This window comes from Penicilliopsis zonata (assembly GCF_001890105.1).
Source record: "Penicilliopsis zonata CBS 506.65 unplaced genomic scaffold ASPZOscaffold_29, whole genome shotgun sequence".
Lineage (NCBI taxonomy): Eukaryota > Fungi > Ascomycota > Eurotiomycetes > Eurotiales > Aspergillaceae > Penicilliopsis > Penicilliopsis zonata.
The window spans coordinates 143,480-159,935 of NW_019208935.1; the positions used below are offsets into that span (position 1 = coordinate 143,480).

Here is a 16,456-nt window from a genome sequence, read left to right on the forward strand (position 1 = left end):
TATAGGAACAGTAATAGACATAGAAGTTGGTTAGTGTTAGGTTAGGGTTATAGAGTTAGTCTACAACCTAATCTAGGAACAGTAACTTAATAGAGCATGGAAAGTTGTATAGTTTAGGGTTAGGGTTAAGGATTCAGTCTAAACCCTAACCCTATAGGAACCGTTGTATAGGTTAGGGTTAGGGTTAAGGATTCAGTCTACAACCTAACCCTACTTAAGAACAGTAAGTGCATAGAAAATGTATAGGTTAGGGTTAGAGAATCAGACTACAACCCAGGTCTATCAAATCCATGGTTCTTCAATAACCCTAGAGAATTCCTAGAGAGTACTAGTCTAATTATAAACACCCTTGCCAATGTCCTCCAACAAAGTAGCCTCTCTCGGCGTCCATCCCAGCTCCTGCTGCGTCTTCGTGCTCGACGCCCGGCTGTCCGCAGCAAACGGATATCCAACAAACCCAAGTCGCTGCACGGCGTCCTGCACAGTCTTGGACACGACAGGCACCTGCAGGCTCTGCCCGATGGCTTCAGCAATGGCTCGCGTGGGCACCGCCTCCTCGCCGACCGCGTGGTATCGCGATCCGGCGACTCCCTTCTCCAGGGCAAGCCGGTAGAGACGGGCTGCATCGCGGCGATGCACCGCCGGCCAGCAGTTGCTCCCCTGGCCGATATACAGCGACTCGCCGTGTTCCTTGGCGGCAGCGCTGATTCTATACACAAACCCCCTGTCGCCGTCTCCGTGCACACTCGGAGCCAGACGGACGACACTCGATCGGATCCCCCGCGCGGCGAGGGCGAGCACAACCGTCTCGGTGGCCGTGCGGATCTTCATGGGCGACTCCATGTCGACCGGCGTATCTTCGCTGCCGACGAGATTCTCTCTAACCATGGCCATCGTGCCCGAAGTCACCACAAGCGGTTTATTCGTTCCCTCCAGCGCCGACGCCAGGGCTTCGATCGCCGCTCGCTCTTCCACTGCGTTCTCTGCAAACTTGGCAAAGTCATGGTCGAACGCGAGATGGGCCACGCCCTCGCACTCGGACGCTCCCTGTTTGAGCACGGAATGGTCTGCCAGCGTCCCGCGCAGGACCTGGACGCCTTTCGCCTGGAGAAGGGCTGCAGAGGCGTCGGAGCGGGCGAGTCCGACCACGCTGTGCCCTGCTGCGAGCAGTTCGTCGACCACGGCGGACCCGACGAAGCCGGTGGCTCCAGTAATGAGGAATTTCATAGTGAGATTGATGGGTTTGTAGGACATGATTCAATATTAGCAGACTGTTTATATACCACATAATCTCCACGGTTAACTCCGTCTCACTCTTGAATCCGAAAAGCGGTTAGCGTGGATTACTACTACTTATAGTAGTACATAGTAATAAGTGATGGTTCAATCATCTAAGCATCACCTAGGAATTGTAGGAATCAATATATATACTCTATACTCTTGAAAGCTTTGAATACTTACCTAGATAATGAGAAGAAGAAAAGAGAGAAAATAACGGAATTGGATCATAGGAATTATGGAAATTATGGAAATTATGGACCTTAGAAAGAATAGCTGATCATGTGCCAAGAAACTGACATTTCTATAACAGAGGTATACGGGTAAAGAGCTGTGGAGCTGCGGCAGATAATATCCGCAACTGCCGGTGCAGTTCTAGTATTAGGTACTTATCCTTTGTTATCCCTTATATTAAGCAGGTACAGCTATCCAATGGTTTCTCAGTATTAGTTAGATAATATTAATGTCTAGACACTAGCATCTTTATACTCTGAGGAAGCTGTCACTGGCCCACTGCAAGCCATGGCTCATCTAAGCTTTGACATCTCCCTAGTTTCTGTTAGTGACACTAAAGAAGAAGGTAAATAATGGGGACCCATTAGAGTGTTTCTAGTAGTATGTAGTAGTCACTATTAAAGAGTATAAGTTATTGTGTGTAGAGTCCAGTAATATATTGCTTATCAGTATAAATTAATTATAGTATACGTATATAGTATACTATATAATTATAGTATAATAAATTATGGCATGTACTCGGCCTTAGCACAGACAGAGCCTAGAACACATAACCTTATTAAATTAGTCCATCGCTTGCATCGCTTAGCAAGAGTAATTAAACTTAATAAAGCAGACAGGATTAATATAATACCATGTCTAGTCTGAAGAGGGTCTGCTATGCCGCCAGTGATCTCCAGCATCTTCCCACGTGCTTGAGCTTCATCCAGTCGCTCGACAACGTGCTCTGTTAGAAGTATCTTGTGATGAGATATTGGCCTGTGATGATTCGTCCTGTCAGCCACTGCGAGGAAATACCTCAACACGTGAGGTCCGTGAAGAATGTTATAAAGGCGGAATGTGATCCTGTCTGTCTCTGCATTCTTCTGTCTTCGCTTCTCCATCTCTTCTTCTCTTCTCTTCTTCTACCATGCTCTCCCTCCTCCTGGCCGGCCTGACGCTGGCTGCCGCGCAGACCACCAGCGTCGAGTATCCCACCGCGGCCGAGATCGAGGCGGCGCGTGCCTCTGTGCTGCCTTACTCGCCAGTATCCAACGTCAAGGGCAAGGCGTTCAGTCGCTTTGTCGACATCTGGCTGGAGAATGTGGTAAGAGCATCTTCTCTCCCAATGATTACCAAGCAGCTGTTGATGCCTCGATCCAGGACTACCCTACGGCCAGTCGCGACCCCCATCTGGCGGCGCTGGCGAAAGAAGGCATCCTGTTGACCAACTACTGGGCCGTGACACACCCGTCCGAGCCGAACTACTGCGCGTCGGCGAGCGGCGACACGTTCGGCATGGACAACGACAACTGGCACCAGATCCCGGCGAACGTGTCGACCATCGCGGACCTGTTCGACACCAAGAGCCTGGCCTGGGGCGAGTACCAGGAGGGCCTCCCCTACGCGGGCTACCAGGGATACGAGTACCTGGCGGCGTCCGGGGCCAACGACTACATGCGCAAGCACAACCCGTTGATCCTGTTCGACTCGGTGACCAACGACGCGCTGCGGCTGCGCCAGATCAAGAACTTCAGCAGCTTCTACGAGGATCTCGAGCACCACAGGCTGCCGCAGTACATGTTTGTGACGCCCAACATGACCGACGACGGCCACGACACCAACGTCACGTACGCCGGCAAGTGGACGTCGGACTGGCTCACGCCGCTGCTCAAGAACGACTACTTCAGCGACGACACGCTGGTGATGCTGACCTTTGACGAGGCCGGCAACTACACCTACATGAACAAGGTGTACACCTTCCTGCTCGGCGGCGCCGTCCCGGACCATCTGCGCGGCACCACCGACGACACCTTCTACACCCACTACTCGGTCATCGCCTCGCTGTCGGCCAACTTTGGCCTGCCCTCGCTGGGCCGCTGGGACTGCGGCGCCAACCTGCTGAGCCTGGTGGCCGAGCAGACGGGATACGTCAACTACGAGGTCGACACCACCACTCTCTTCTCCAACGAGACGTACCCGGGACCCCTCTCGGCGAACGAGTACTCGACCTACTCGGACGTCTGGCCGGTGCCCTTGACCGCGGGCGAGTGCTCGGCGGGCAACGGCATCGTCGACGTGGTCAAGAAGACCTACAAGGGCCGAGAGGCGACCTACAATTACACGGCGCCGTTTCCTTATAACGCCAAGACTGGGAATAACGTCGGCGTCAAGTATAGTCGCAAGGAGAACGGCAAGGTCGAGGTTTTTGAGACATAATCATATTTATATGTATTTAATATAAGTTATACTTTGGTGAGTATTTTTCGGCTCGGTCCAGCGGAATGTCCTGATGACATCACGATCTCACCACTTCACTCCAAGGAACTCTCCAAGTATCAAGCATCAAGTATAATATCTCAGAATCGAGTCAGTATGCAGAGTATCCGAAGTATCCGAAGTATCTCCAAGGTGTCTGGTATTACTCTCTTTATACAGAAATATAACTGACTACAACAATAGACTGGCATCCGCCATCTGAGTCTGCTGGAGCACCGTTCCCACCGTCTTTTAAAGGACGTCAGTCTTCTCTCTTTCTCTTCTAACTACTCTTCTCTCTTTCTCTTCTAACTACTCTTCTCTCTTTCTCTTCTAACTACTCTTCTAACTCTAAGTACTCCATTCCAACTCCCCATGGATTCGTCGTGTCCACGCCCGAAGAAGCGGAATACGTCGTCACCAAGATCGGTATGACTCTCTGCTCTACACCGTGTCAGGCTAACTGTGTAGATGCCCCCTCGGTGTTGAAGTCGCAGATCCAAGCCGGCGGACGCGGCAAAGGCAGATTCGACAGCGACGGGAAAAGTGGCATCCGGATCGTCGGGCCAGAGGAAGCATACAAGAACGCGGCAAACATGCTGGACCACCGGCTCACGACCAAGCAGACGCCCGCCGACGGCCTGTTGGTGCAGAAGCTGTACATCTACCGCGCCGTCGACGTGCAGCACGAGTTCTACCTGGCTCTCACGCTGGACCGCGAACGAGGCAGCCCGCTGCTCCTCATCTCCGCCGAGGGGGGGGTCAACATCGAATCGAACACGGAGAGTCTGCACGCCTTTGCGCTGCCTCTGTCGGGCATACCGGCGCGTGTGGTGGAGGCGATCCAGGAGAAGATGGGATTCACGCGGCCGGAAATGGACCGGATCGCCCATCTCCTGCGCCAGATGTTCCGCCTCTTCCGGGAGAAAGACGCTCTCCTCCTCGAACTGAACCCGTTGGTCCGTACGCCCGACGGAGAGTTCATTGTCCTTGACGCCAAGTGCGAGATCGATCCCTCGGCGCAGTTCAGACAGCAGGATCTCTTCCACGCCGATGCTGCCGCTGCAGAGCCCGCCGGGCTCTCGTATATCAAACTGGACGGCAATATAGGCAATATCGTCAACGGCGCCGGTCTCGCCATGGCAACCAACGACCTCATCAGTCTGTTTGGCGGCAAGAGTGCCAACTTCCTCGATATCGGCGGCAAGGCCACCGAGGAGACGCTCTTGACTGCGTTTCGCATGCTGGAATCAGGGGTGGACGGCATTCTCATCAACATCTTCGGAGGTGCGTATACTACGGATCTAGAGTTCCTCTTCTCATGCTAATACCTTCAGGAATCGTCCGCTGTGATATGATCGCGCAGGCCATCGTGTCGGCCGCAGAGAAGATGGACGGCTTCAAAGTGCCGGTCGTGGTTCGTCTGCAGGGGACGAACTGCGAGGAAGCATTGAAATTGGTATGTTCATCGTCCATCAGGAAAGTCTCTGCTAATCTATAGATCGAATCATCCGGGCTGGAGGTACACACCGAGACGGATCTGGAGGAGGCAGCCAAAAAGATTGTCCAGTTGGTGAATAAATGATACAGAATATACAGAATATACAGAATATCAACTGTCTATCGGAGCAGCGATATCATTGCCCTCATTGATGACAATCGTCTTGTTCGACCCCCCCAGACACCAACACGTTCCCGGCGTCTGTCCCCCCGTCCCCTCGACATTGTATGTGCAGCCGACGTCCGTCCGGGACTGGAAGTAGTTCATCGTGTTGCACAGGCTCAGACAGTCGTCAAAGGAGGAGAGCACCACGCTCGCCAGCGTCTCTTTCCCGCTGCCGCTGAAGTCGTGGTTGCACAGGATGCGGTAGGTCACCGTCCCCAGACTCGGGGAGACGGTCGTGTCGTTGGCGGATGGACACACGGACGAGACGGTCGCCGTCGCAGCGCTGGAGGTGGAGGTGGATGTCGATGATGCTGAAGAGGATACCGATGCTGTATTTGAGATCGTAGATGTATTTGGCAGTGTAGATGTATTTGACAGTGTAGATGTAGACGATGATGACGATGATGATGCTGTAGACGACGATGATACAGCACTGGAGTCTATCACGTCAATATGATAATGATATGAATATGAGAATATAATACCTTTCTCTCTGGTTAAACCAACCCCCAGCCCAACTCCCACCCCGACAACCACCACCACCACCACCGCCAACGCAATAATCAGCCAGAACGTCCGCCGTCCAACCCGGTACACTTTCCCTCCTCCCCCTCCCTCTTTGGCCAGCGCATCGTCGTATTGACGGGAGTATTCGCGTGCTCTGCTTCTCGGGCTTGATCCCTTCAGCTCTGCCAACACCGTCGGCCGCGTCCAGCTGTGTCGCCAGGAAGGAAACGGCACGGGCTCCAGGCCCGGCTGCACGACTTCCAGTCCCTGCATCGAGGGGCAAGACATGATGAGGAGGGAGAAAATTAGACAACCAGCACAGAGACGACCGAGAGCGGGGATTCATCTCTTGTATCTTCGTCTTCTCCGGTAGTGGTTCTCTTCCACCCGGTGATTGGAGGCGTAGGCGCCGCCTCCTCGTTGCTATATTTATCTGTCAATCAACACAACGGGCGCTTAGTTGGTGGTAATCAGGGTCCAGGACGTCCTCAGCCCTGTTCTTTAGTTGTGAGTTTATTGTCGTTGTCGTCGTTGTCGTTGTCGAAGGCCTGCCTCAGGCTGTATGCCTTAGGCATAAACTTCCTCAGGCATAAAGAAGTCTGCCTCAGGCATAAACTTCCTCAGGCATAAAGAAGTCTGCCTAAGGCAATCATGCTTCTGCCTAAGGCATAAACTCTGCTCAGGCTCACAAGAACAATAGGATGATTGTCATAGATACATCGATGCCGCGTCTTCCCTCGGGATTTTCCAGCTGATCCTCAGAAGTAAGCAGGAATGATCTCGGATGTCTGTCGCGTCTAGAAACATACATCTATCCTCCGGCAGCCGTCTGGCTTCTGAACGCTCCGTGCCATCCAAGTTCCCGTACGAGGGGCCTTGGGGGTCTGCCCTCATTGCAGATCCTGGAGTGGCTCCAGACTGGCATGAGAACATTCTCTTCTCCACGCCATCTTGTCGTGATTTCCGTGCATTACGACGTAATTGCAGGTTTTTGAGAGTCTGCATATACTAGAGCAAGAAAGAGATATCACTGAGTATTACAAGTATAGATTAAGTAATGTAGAATGATGACTTCCTTGGTTAGTTGGTTGAATCTAAGTGCTATGAGTCATACTATATTCATCTATCATTCATCTATTATTTATTTATCATTTATCTATCATTCATCTATCATTCATCTATCATTCATCTATCATTCATCTATCATTCATCTATCATTCATCTATCATTCATCTTATGATAACACTCCACCAAATTAGTCCAGACGAGTGGCCTCTCTGGCGCGAGCTCCGCCTGTCAGCTCTAACAGACTCGCCTGCATCTTTCAGCTCGAAGCTGGCCGACTGGATCTCTGCCCCGGAACAGCAATGGCGAGAGCGACTGAGCAGGGAGGGCGTGTATGCCGCTATTGCATTCTCCAACGAAAGGCCTGTAGGGATGGTGGGGGGGTTGCCACCAAAGCCTGCTGCTGCTGCTGGCATCCCTGCCGAGCTTGTTTCATTGTGGGTGGAACCAAAGGCACGCGGGACAGGAATCGGGGATCTCTTGATTCAAGGGGTGGAAGCATGGACGCGTCAATCAGGGGGGACCCGATTGCAGTTGTCGGTGGTCAAGGGGAATATGGCTGCGTATAAGCTGTATAGGAGGAATGGCTTTGAGGTTGCTAATGATGAGAGGGATGATGAGAGGGATGAAAATAGGATGGTGAAAGTTCTAATTTAATTACTCATCTATCCTATATAAAGCTCATCCCTGCTTAAGTGAAGGTCATTATGGTGACACAAGGCGTGATATGGCGTGCAGGGAAAGATGAAGAGAATAGGAGAAGAAGAGAAGAAGAGAAGAGAATAAGAGAAAGAGAAAGAGAATAGAATAAAGGAAAGAGAATAGAATAAAGGAAAGAGAATAGAATAAAGGAATAAAGAAAGAAAGAAAGATATATCTATTGAACTATTATTAATACTTTAACTATTAATACTTGACTGTATTTTATAGTAATATACTACTGTAACTACTGTAACTACTATAATTATGTAACTATATAACTACTAGTATTGCGCCATACCCCTCACAACTTCACCCCTTCTTGCACCATTATAAATAAGACCAAGTCTGCAACAGCCCAGCATGCAAGCCATTCTCAAAGCACCAGCGAGCATGTCGTCGACCGTCAGCCTGACGGTCCCGGCGACCGCGACCAACGCCGTGCTGGCGCCCGGCGACTTTGTGGGCTTCGGCTTCGAGACGGCGTTTGTCAACGACTACGCCAACGACTTCTCCAACAAGCTGATGAACTCGGTGGCCAAGCGGCTGCCCGAGACGCTCACCATCCGCACAGGCGGCACCAGCGGCGACATGCTGACCTACGATCCGGGCCAGGCGGCCGTCAAGGTCTGCGTCTCGGGCGACTGTCCCATCGGCTCGTCGGCCGCGTATATCCTGGGGCCGGCGTATTTCGACGGCTTCGCCAGCTTCCAGGACTTCCACCTCAGCGTCCAGGCGCCGCTGGGGCCGACGGTCAACCTGAGCAACACGCTGGCCTACGTCGAGCTGGCGCTCGACCAGGTCGGCGACCGGCTGGCGGCCATCGCGATCGGCAACGAGCCGAACCTGTATCCCGCCGAGTTTGGCGTCAGCTATTCCATCGAGCAGTACGTGGCAGATGTCGAGCTGGTGCGGGCGAACCTCACCGATGCCTTGGGGCTGAACGAGACGATCTTCGAGCTGCTGGACATTAGTGATTTTGCAGAGACGGATTCCACCACCAAGTTCACCATGTATGTATTCTGACCAGTGCTCTTGTGTAGGCTCTGGCACTGATCAAGCAGAATCAACACCTTCGAGCGAGGCATCGACAGCACAGACAATGCCAAGTTCGCCGCGACGCACTTCTACCAGATCAAAACGGAGACCAGCACGCTCGCGCAGATGCAGACCGACCTGATGAACCACGCCGTCATCGTGAGCAACATCAGCGCCGGCGTGCCCCAGGACGTCGCGTACCTGGCCGCCAACTACCCGGCGGTGCAGTACATCTTCTCCGAGACCGGGTCCGGCCTGACGACGCCGCGCGAGATCCAAGACAGCTTCGGCGCCGCGCTGTGGTTTGTCGACTTCCAGCTGTACAGCCTGGTGTCGGGCGTGGCGCGCGTCGACGGCACCCAGCGCCCAGCAGCGAACCATTCGCTCTGGGTGCCCGACGACTCGGCGGGAGACGTCAATCCAGGCCCGCAGGTGCGCGCCCCCTTCTACGCCCAGCCGTTTGTCGCCGACTTCATCGGCCTGGCGCCCGGCAACGTGCTCGAGATCGACCTCGCCTCCGACTATCTGGTCGCGTACGCCTCGTACAACGCCAGCACGGGGGCCGCCGAGAAGCTGGCCCTCATCAACTTCATCGCGTGGGCGGACGGCATCAGCACCGCCAGTCGCGGCAGCGTCAGCTTCGCCGTCTCTGCCAGCGGGCTGCGAGACACCGTCCGGGTGCGCCGGCTGCGGGCAGAGGCCGGCTGTCAGGCCATGGGATACGACTATGCCGGCCCGGAGCAGAACATCACCTGGGCGGGCGAGCAATGGAGTTATTCGCTGGACGGGGGGGAGGGGCATCTCGTCGCCAATGTCAATGTCTCGGAGGTTGTCGACGTCACGGATGGGCAGTTTACCGTGCAGGTTCTGGATAGTGAGGCTATTCTGGTGGACTTGATATAGTAGCATAAGTATATAGCATAGTAGAAGATATAGGGGTTACGTTGAGTATTCAGTGTTAGTAGAGTATATAGTAGAGTATATAGAGTATGCTTAGGGTTGAGTATAGATTCTGTAGTATTCTAGTATAGAACATACTGGTTAGGGTTAGGGTTACAGTATTTAGTGTAGATGCTTGGTTGAGTAGAGTATATAGGTTAGGGTAATAGAGTAGTATCCTATAGTACAGTATATAGAGTATGCTTAGGGTTTATACAGTAATATTTAGGATGTATATATAATATCTTAGGGTTAGGGTTGTATTCTCAGATGCTAGTGAGTATTATGAGATGGACAGCTGTCTGCACACGGTGATAAAAGGAGAGAAATTGCCAGCCAGAAACAACTGCCCACTCTTCACATCATGCACCACACTCGTCGTCGACGGCAGAACACGTCCGTCGCGGTCCTCGAGCACTTTGACGACTTCATGGGAGGGAGAGATACGGAGGACTGTCGCTGGAGGAGTAAATCCCCCACTGTGTATGGCCTGCATCAGTTTGATCGCGTCTGGAAAGGCAGCCGCCCAGAGATTGCCTTCTGAATCGACAGACAGATTGTCAATGGGGATGTTTGTCTCGATCGAGTCGATCTGCTGCAGAACCCGCTCTTCCAGACGGTGAACGGTGATTCTCCCAGTGACCGAATGGGCAAACACTTCGACCGTCGAGTTGGCCCCGTAGACAGTCCCCTCCATCAGATCGCCCTGGGCGTCTATATATGGCCGGTGATTGATCAGGAAGAACTGCAGTCGGTCGGAAGAGAGTCGTCGCACATCCAGTCCGTGCAGATCGATCTCCTTCCCTCGCACGCCAGTATATTCTCCCGAGAGCTTCAAGGTGCGCAGGCCATAGACACTATTGGAATAGTACAGTCAATAATTAGAGTGATATCAGAGTGATATAGCCATCATTCAGAGTCATCAGAGTGCAGCGTTTAGCGTTCGGAAGAATTCGGAGATGACCAAGACAAGCCCATTGCCATGGTATGCTATACATAGTATAGTAGATAGTAACTAGTATATAGTATAGTATAGTATAGTAGTATAGTAGTATATAGTATAGTAGATAGTATAATATAGTATAGTATAGTATATAGTATAGTATATGGTATATGGTATATAGTATAGTAGTATAGTATATAGTATAGTAGTATAGTATATAGTATAGTAGTATAGTAGTAGTTATATAGTATATAGTATATACTATACTATATACTACTATACTATGAAATAACGGTCGTGTTCTCCGCCAAAGTGACACAGTTATACGCCCATTCAATGACCGCACCGCCTCCCTCGGAATGGTTAAAGGTCGGGTTGAGGGCCATCAACTGGCCAACAGTCGTGCCCAGCTTGGGCGCCCAGTCCTTGTACGTGCCGTACGTGACTGCCCAGGGACTGATCTCGCACTTGCTCGGGCTGCACAGCGGCACTTTGATGTCGTTGCCCGGCACGATCGTCGCGTTGGGGTCGTATCCTAGTCCCTGCGGCTCCGCCGTGGCCTGCAGCGAGGCCACCGTGAGGTTGAACTTGAGCGCAATGTACGCCAGCGTGTCGCCCTTGACGGTCGTGTACGTGTGCGGCCCGCCGATCACGCAGTCGCTGTAGTTGTCGTCCGCGTCCGCCACGATCAGACACGTCGTCTCGTCCGCCTCGCATGCCTCCCCGGGGATCAGCAGCGTCTCGCCCGTCGTCAGCGGCATCAGGGCGTCCGCCATGCAGTTCTCGCGCGCAATGTCGCACACCCCGCGCTTCACCGCCGCCGCCACGTCGTAGATCGTCTCGTTCGCTTTGGTCGTGTACGTCCACGTGGTCGTGTTCAAGGCGTCAGGGTCGCACCAGAAGTTCTTTTCCAGAGGCATCGCTGCCGCAGTGCCGAGCACCGCCAGGAGAGGGAACAGCATGACAGAACGGAATGGAGGAATAGACAGAGAAAAGAGGAATGAACAGAGAAGAGGATGCCGGATGAGGGAAGAGAAAACTTGGAGATGCAGAGGATATTTATACTTTACTCTATCCCTATCTCAAGAAGTATACACACACTATAGTTACTCCGGATGTTCTCCGTCTCCAGGTTCCCCACACGTCATTTGCGGGGACTGGGGCCCCCACAATACCAACAAATGGGATTTTTCAATTACGAAGCCATTCCAGTCTTCCATAGCACTCAATCATCTATAATACCTCTTTCTTTTTTGTGCTATCTCCTGCTATCTCCTGCTATACTCGCATTCTATCATGTATACTGACATCTATACTACCCAGATACCGACGATACTAGCAACACACCTACTAAGTCAGCCACACAACCTCCATAGTTGCTCCGGAGTCCCCGGACGGACAGTCCGACGCGCGTCCGACGAGCTAGACGTGCTCTTAGTCGAGTGCTTAGACGCTTAACAGCTAGTAGGAGCTACTAGGAGAATGGGCTGGACTACATCAAGCTTACACGGTTTACCACTCACAGCTACCCCAGCAAGCCACCGTCCTTGCTATGTACGTAGTACGGGCAATACGAAGTGTTTCGGAGGCCAGTCTGCTCCGATCTTGCGGGGTAGTCTCTGTTATGAGTGATTATTATCTATTAACTCTCATCCTGACTATACCATCAAGTCCTAACTAGACTTGGCTTCTATTTCTATTTCCTCCGGTTCAATCACCGCCGCGTGGTCGCCGAAAAGCTCGCTGATTTCCTCGAGAGAGAGCTGGCGGGTCTAACCAGTTAGCAAAAGCTTTGACGAGGGGACTGATAAGAAGGAATACCTCGGGACAATAGAACCAGACGAAGAAGAGGACGACGACCGAACAGGCAAGGAAGACAAGGTAGTATTTCCACCCGATGGCATCAAACGCCGTGGGCCCGCACTGCAGGAAGACGATAGTAGCCACAAAGAGCCCCGACACAGAGACGGCCAGGCCCTTGGCCCGTAGCGGGGTGGGGAAGATCTCGGACGCGTAGATGTAAGAGGTTGCGTCCGAGGTGCTGGAGAAGCACGCGATGTGCCAGAAGAGGAAGAAGACCGCTGCGTTGGCCGCCGACCGCGCCCCCGTCCGGTCGAAGATGCTCATGGCCACGCACTCGCCCACCAGCGCGGTGATCACGCCGACGAAGCCGACCATCAGCAGCCGGGTGCGCCCGACCCGGTCCACCAGCAGCGAGTTGATCAGGTTGCCGATCGGGCAGACCGAGATCCAGCCGCATTGGATGAGGAGCTGGGCGACCGACGAGAAGCCGAGCGATTCATAGAGAAGGGGGCCATAATCTGAATTAAAAACAGTGAGAAGAATCCATACAAAGTATAAGCCAGTTCGAGACGTACTGTTGATTACCAGCGTCCCCGTGCCCTGACAGCCGAAGAGAACGGCAAAGCCGATGAGACATCTCTTGCGCATGGCGGCGGAATGGAACAGATCCATCACGGTGTGTTCCTGGGCATGCTCGCTTCGGATCTGGGCCTGCATGGCCCGGAATTCCGATTCGACAGCGTCATCCGGGACATCCGCGTCGCTCTCGTCGGCCCGCACGGCTTCGAACGCCCGTCTCGCTTCCTCGACCCGATTCTGGTCAAGAAGCCAACGCGGCGACTCCGGCAGGAAGCCGATCCCCAGCGCCAGCAGCAGCGGCGGGACACACTGAATCGCCAGCGGCAGCCGCCATTGCGCCCCGGAGGCATTCACAAAGTAGAAGCCCAGCCCCACCCAGCTGGCCAGCGAGTAGCCCGTGCAGATGAGGATGCCGTGCATCCCGACCAGGAATCCTCGGATGCGTGGAGGCACGATTTCCGACTGGTAAAGTGGAACCAGAGTGACGATGGAGCCTGAATATTAGAACACTGCAGTTATCGTATAAGAGGGAAACCTACCAATTCCTAGGCCGGTGACGAAGCGAAACACAAGAAACATGGCAATATTCACACTGCCGGCCTGCAACGCGCCCCCGACCAGCGTCACCAGCGCCGTGATCAGTAGCGCTCTGCGTCTGCCCAGCCAGTCCGCCGACGTCAGGCACGAAAGACACCCAAACAGGCCGCCGGCCTGGAACAGCCCGCTGACGGCGCCGATCAGCTGCGTTGCGTCGGGGCGCGTGTCGAGCGAGAAGTACGCCACAAACGACGGCTGGTCCAGCGTCGTCGCCACGATGCTCGAGCAGTAGCCGTACGTCATGCTGCCCAGGGCCACAAAGGCCACGACCTGTCGATTAGATAACGAAGAGAGGCAGGCTATGGAGACGACGTACCAGAATGCGGTATACAGAGGGAGACACCATGATAGCCTGGTAGTATCTGGAAATGAAACAACAGGGAATGAAAACATGAAGAAAACAGGAATCAAAACAGGAATGAAAATATGGGAAAGTTGGGAAAAATTGGGAAAAATTGGGGTCCAAAAGGCGGAGAATCCCCGTTCAATAGGGACAATGCGCCAATAGCAGAACGTATTGACTGCCCCAGGATTCGGGCTATGCCAGACTTGCGTAAGCCGGATATCCCCCGGTAAGTAATTTACACGGTACTTTTCAGACTGTACACGATCCTGTCAAGACGGGGGACGGGGGACAGGGCAGATTGATGCTTCAAGACGTGCTTGTTGATCCAGTCGAGGGTGACGCGGTTGATCTCGAGCACGTTCTCCGGGTTGGCGACGTAGTGGCCCTCGTCGGGAAAGGCCAGGAAGGCGCTGTCCACCCCGTTCACCTGCAAGATGTTGAAGGCGGCCAGGCCTTCGGAGAAGACGACGCGGTAGTCCCTTTCGCCGTGGATGATCAGGTGCGGCGTCTTCCAGTTGCCGGCGTACTGCATCGGGTCGTACCGCTGCCAGCTGTTCTGGTGTGCTGCGTCGGCGCGCTGCCACGGCAGGCCCTGGTGGTCGTGGGTGAAGAAGTAGAGTTCATCCGTCGCCATCTGGGCGGGCAGGTTCGTCATGCCGCACTGTGTGACCAGCGCCTTGAACTCGCGGCCGAAATCCTGGCCCTGGATCCAGTTGACCATGTACCCGGCCCAGGAGGCGCCCAGGGCGACGGCGCGGTCGGTGTCGACGTAGGGCATGGTCTGCCTGATGAATTCAAACCCCTTTTTGATGTCTTCGTACGGAAGCCCGCCCCACGAGCCTGTGATGGCCTCCATAAACGCATGGCCAAACCCACGGCTGCCGGTGGGGTTGGGAGCGAAGACGATATACCCTTGCTCGGCAAACACCCCCGGGTGCCAATCTGTGCGCCAGGAGTCGGACCAGGCCCACTGCGGTCCCCCGTGCAGCAAGAGGACAAGGGGGTACTTTTTGGCGGGATCAAAGTCGACGGGCTTGGTCAGCCAGGCATGGATCTGCTGCCCTTGGTATGCACCGTCGTACCAGACCTCTTCGAACTGGCTCGGCGACAGACCAGCGAGCTTCCCGCCATTTGTGACCGACGACACCTGCTGGTAGTGGACTTGTTCGCTGTGGGAGAGATCGAGGATGCTGACTGTACCGCTGTCGACCAGGCTGTTCGTCGATACCAGGAATTTCGACCCACGACCCAGCGGCAGCATGGCATTCATGTATCCATCCGGCTGGCGCAGTCTCCGAAGGTTCTCAAGGTCGGATCCCAAGCTCAGAGACGGGAGATAGTAGAAGATCCCATGTCCTTTTTCCTCCACCTGGACGAGCAGTTCCCCCTTGGCCGTAACCGTGAGCCCCAACGGGACAGCATCCCAGTTGCTGTCTCCGTCCGCAGAAGGGAAAAGAACGTGATGATGATGCGGGTGACCGTGTTTGACGGCGGCGTAGTGCAAGATACGGCTCCGGTCTGCCTCGTTGCCGTCTTCCTTTTGGGAAATGATGAGCAGACTCCCGTCCGGAGCGAGACTTGGAGACGACAACGCTCCGCCCAGGCCTCGCGTGGACCACACCGGGGCGGCTGGCTTGGTCGCCAGCCGGCCGTTCCAGCTGTCGAGGGTGATGACATGGCAGAGACACGCGGTGTGCTGGGCGCTCGATAGCTCTGGGTCCTTGGCAATCAGGGCGATTGTGTTTCCTCTGACACTGAAATCGGCAGTGCCTCCAAAGGGTGGGATGGGCGACTCTACACCCTCCAGACCGGCAAACAGCATGAGGTTGGTGAAGCTGTAGATATGGTACTTGTCTCGGGGACCGTAGCCGTCGGTCTTTAGCAGGCCGAAGAAGATGGCATTCTTCTGCGGGGTCTGGTACGAGTCCCAATGCCGGACAAAGAGCGAGGTGTAGAGTCGCCCAGAGTGTGCCGGTTTCCCATCCTCGTCGGTCTTGCCAGGGTGATACAGCGAGCCGTCCGGATTCGCCCTGCCCGTCACCGCGTACCCGATCTCGCCCGCTCCGTTGTCCACCACCTGCAGATTGGCGAGGACTCCAGGGATGATACCCGCGGTATACACGCTGGCCAACTCGTGGATATCCGTCACCATGAAATGGGTGTAGCCCGACGGTGTTGCCTGGAGCCAGATCAGACGGTCGCTGCCGGGCAACCACTGCGGACTGCCGACCCCCTCGCCGCTTGTGACCACCGTCGCGCTCCCCGTGGCGAGATCCAGCAAGAGAAGCTCCAGAGTATGGGTGTGGGTGTCGAACGAATATCTCGATTGCGTCACCACGGCGTGCGTTCCGGTCGCGTTGGGAACCGCGGGCGAGCACTGGGGGGTCTCGCCGTTAACCCTGGTCGTCAGCCATTTCCCTCTTCGCTCGCTGATGAAGACTTACTTGGGGGTAAACCTGATTGATGCTGCCATGTCGATTCTTTCTCCAAGAACGAGTTGCTGTGAGACTGAAGCTGAGGAAAG

General features: G+C 54.2%; 10 protein-coding genes across 10 annotated transcripts in view; 5 read left to right on the forward strand and 5 right to left on the reverse strand.

Annotated features, from left to right (window-relative positions):
• ASPZODRAFT_162232 (hypothetical protein) overlaps nt 1–108 on the forward strand; it is a gene marked incomplete at its 5' end in the record, with an annotated part of 1,912 nt that extends 1,804 nt beyond the window's left edge. The window contains one exon of the mRNA XM_022726566.1: nt 1–108.
• A 69-nt stretch (nt 109–177) lies between these two features.
• ASPZODRAFT_1313958 (hypothetical protein) lies at nt 178–1,484 on the reverse strand. The gene is made up of 2 exons (XM_022722749.1): nt 1,462–1,484; nt 178–1,402 (listed from the first exon to the last, which is right to left on the reverse strand). The coding sequence occupies exon 2, from the start codon at nt 1,252–1,254 to the stop codon at nt 334–336; it is 921 nt and encodes a 306-aa protein (XP_022576923.1). The 5' UTR covers nt 1,255–1,402; nt 1,462–1,484; the 3' UTR covers nt 178–333.
• Nucleotides 1,485–2,422: 938 nt separating this feature from the next.
• On the forward strand, nt 2,423–3,711 carry ASPZODRAFT_76923 (hypothetical protein; the record flags this gene model as incomplete). The annotated part of the gene is made up of 2 exons (XM_022730140.1): nt 2,423–2,599; nt 2,656–3,711. 2 exons carry the CDS (start codon nt 2,423–2,425, stop codon nt 3,709–3,711), a joined length of 1,233 nt encoding a protein of 410 aa, XP_022576924.1.
• Nucleotides 3,576–5,349, forward strand: ASPZODRAFT_1314200 (hypothetical protein). Its single transcript, XM_022722756.1, has 5 exons — nt 3,576–3,903; nt 3,955–4,011; nt 4,107–5,037; nt 5,088–5,209; nt 5,252–5,349. The coding sequence occupies exons 1-5, from the start codon at nt 3,868–3,870 to the stop codon at nt 5,333–5,335; spliced, it is 1,230 nt and encodes a 409-aa protein (XP_022576925.1). The 5' UTR covers nt 3,576–3,867; the 3' UTR covers nt 5,336–5,349.
• A 13-nt stretch (nt 5,350–5,362) lies between these two features.
• Nucleotides 5,363–6,211, reverse strand: ASPZODRAFT_20533 (hypothetical protein; the record flags this gene model as incomplete). Its single annotated transcript, XM_022727614.1, has 2 exons — nt 5,363–5,856; nt 5,902–6,211. 2 exons carry the CDS (start codon nt 6,209–6,211, stop codon nt 5,363–5,365), a joined length of 804 nt encoding a protein of 267 aa, XP_022576926.1.
• An 870-nt stretch (nt 6,212–7,081) lies between these two features.
• ASPZODRAFT_137325 (hypothetical protein) lies at nt 7,082–7,841 on the forward strand. The gene has a single exon (XM_022724282.1). It carries the CDS (start codon nt 7,160–7,162, stop codon nt 7,643–7,645), a length of 486 nt encoding a protein of 161 aa, XP_022576927.1. The 5' UTR covers nt 7,082–7,159; the 3' UTR covers nt 7,646–7,841.
• A 192-nt stretch (nt 7,842–8,033) lies between these two features.
• On the forward strand, nt 8,034–9,664 carry ASPZODRAFT_29260 (hypothetical protein). The gene is made up of 2 exons (XM_022728176.1): nt 8,034–8,700; nt 8,752–9,664. The coding sequence occupies exons 1-2, from the start codon at nt 8,051–8,053 to the stop codon at nt 9,626–9,628; spliced, it is 1,527 nt and encodes a 508-aa protein (XP_022576928.1). The 5' UTR covers nt 8,034–8,050; the 3' UTR covers nt 9,629–9,664.
• Nucleotides 9,665–10,888: 1,224 nt separating this feature from the next.
• ASPZODRAFT_155329 (hypothetical protein) lies at nt 10,889–11,527 on the reverse strand (the record flags this gene model as incomplete). Its single annotated transcript, XM_022726200.1, has 1 exon — nt 10,889–11,527. The coding sequence occupies one exon, from the start codon at nt 11,525–11,527 to the stop codon at nt 10,889–10,891; it is 639 nt and encodes a 212-aa protein (XP_022576929.1).
• Nucleotides 11,528–12,280: 753 nt separating this feature from the next.
• ASPZODRAFT_76938 (hypothetical protein) lies at nt 12,281–13,932 on the reverse strand (the record flags this gene model as incomplete). The annotated part of the gene is made up of 5 exons (XM_022730141.1): nt 12,281–12,379; nt 12,429–12,928; nt 12,986–13,483; nt 13,529–13,856; nt 13,903–13,932. The coding sequence occupies 5 exons, from the start codon at nt 13,930–13,932 to the stop codon at nt 12,281–12,283; spliced, it is 1,455 nt and encodes a 484-aa protein (XP_022576930.1).
• Nucleotides 13,933–14,049: 117 nt separating this feature from the next.
• ASPZODRAFT_1314430 (hypothetical protein) lies at nt 14,050–16,449 on the reverse strand. Its single transcript, XM_022722767.1, has 2 exons — nt 16,377–16,449; nt 14,050–16,331 (listed from the first exon to the last, which is right to left on the reverse strand). Exons 1-2 carry the CDS (start codon nt 16,403–16,405, stop codon nt 14,168–14,170), a joined length of 2,193 nt encoding a protein of 730 aa, XP_022576931.1. The 5' UTR covers nt 16,406–16,449; the 3' UTR covers nt 14,050–14,167.
• Nucleotides 16,450–16,456: the final 7 nt, after the last annotated feature.

Excerpts from the sequence above, each read along its gene's own strand:
- ASPZODRAFT_1313958 (XM_022722749.1), bottom strand. The coding sequence starts at position 1,254 with ATGTCCTACAAACCCATCAATCTCACTATGAAATTCCTCATTACTGGA.
- ASPZODRAFT_1314200 (XM_022722756.1), top strand. The coding sequence starts at position 3,868 with ATGCAGAGTATCCGAAGTATCCGAAGTATCTCCAAG. Across the intron at positions 5,038-5,087 it reads TCTCATCAACATCTTCGGAG|GAATCGTCCGCTGTGATATG; the intron begins GTGCGTATACTA and ends TAATACCTTCAG. Across the intron at positions 5,210-5,251 it reads GCGAGGAAGCATTGAAATTG|ATCGAATCATCCGGGCTGGA; the intron begins GTATGTTCATCG and ends GCTAATCTATAG.
- ASPZODRAFT_137325 (XM_022724282.1), top strand. The coding sequence starts at position 7,160 with ATGATAACACTCCACCAAATTAGTCCAGACGAGTGGCCTCTCTGGCGC.
- ASPZODRAFT_29260 (XM_022728176.1), top strand. The coding sequence starts at position 8,051 with ATGCAAGCCATTCTCAAAGCACCAGCGAGCATGTCGTCGACCGTCAGC. Across the intron at positions 8,701-8,751 it reads TCCACCACCAAGTTCACCAT|AATCAACACCTTCGAGCGAG; the intron begins GTATGTATTCTG and ends CTGATCAAGCAG.
- ASPZODRAFT_1314430 (XM_022722767.1), bottom strand. The coding sequence starts at position 16,405 with ATGGCAGCATCAATCAGGTTTACCCCCAA. Across the intron at positions 16,332-16,376 it reads TCAATCAGGTTTACCCCCAA|GGTTAACGGCGAGACCCCCC; the intron begins GTAAGTCTTCAT and ends GCTGACGACCAG.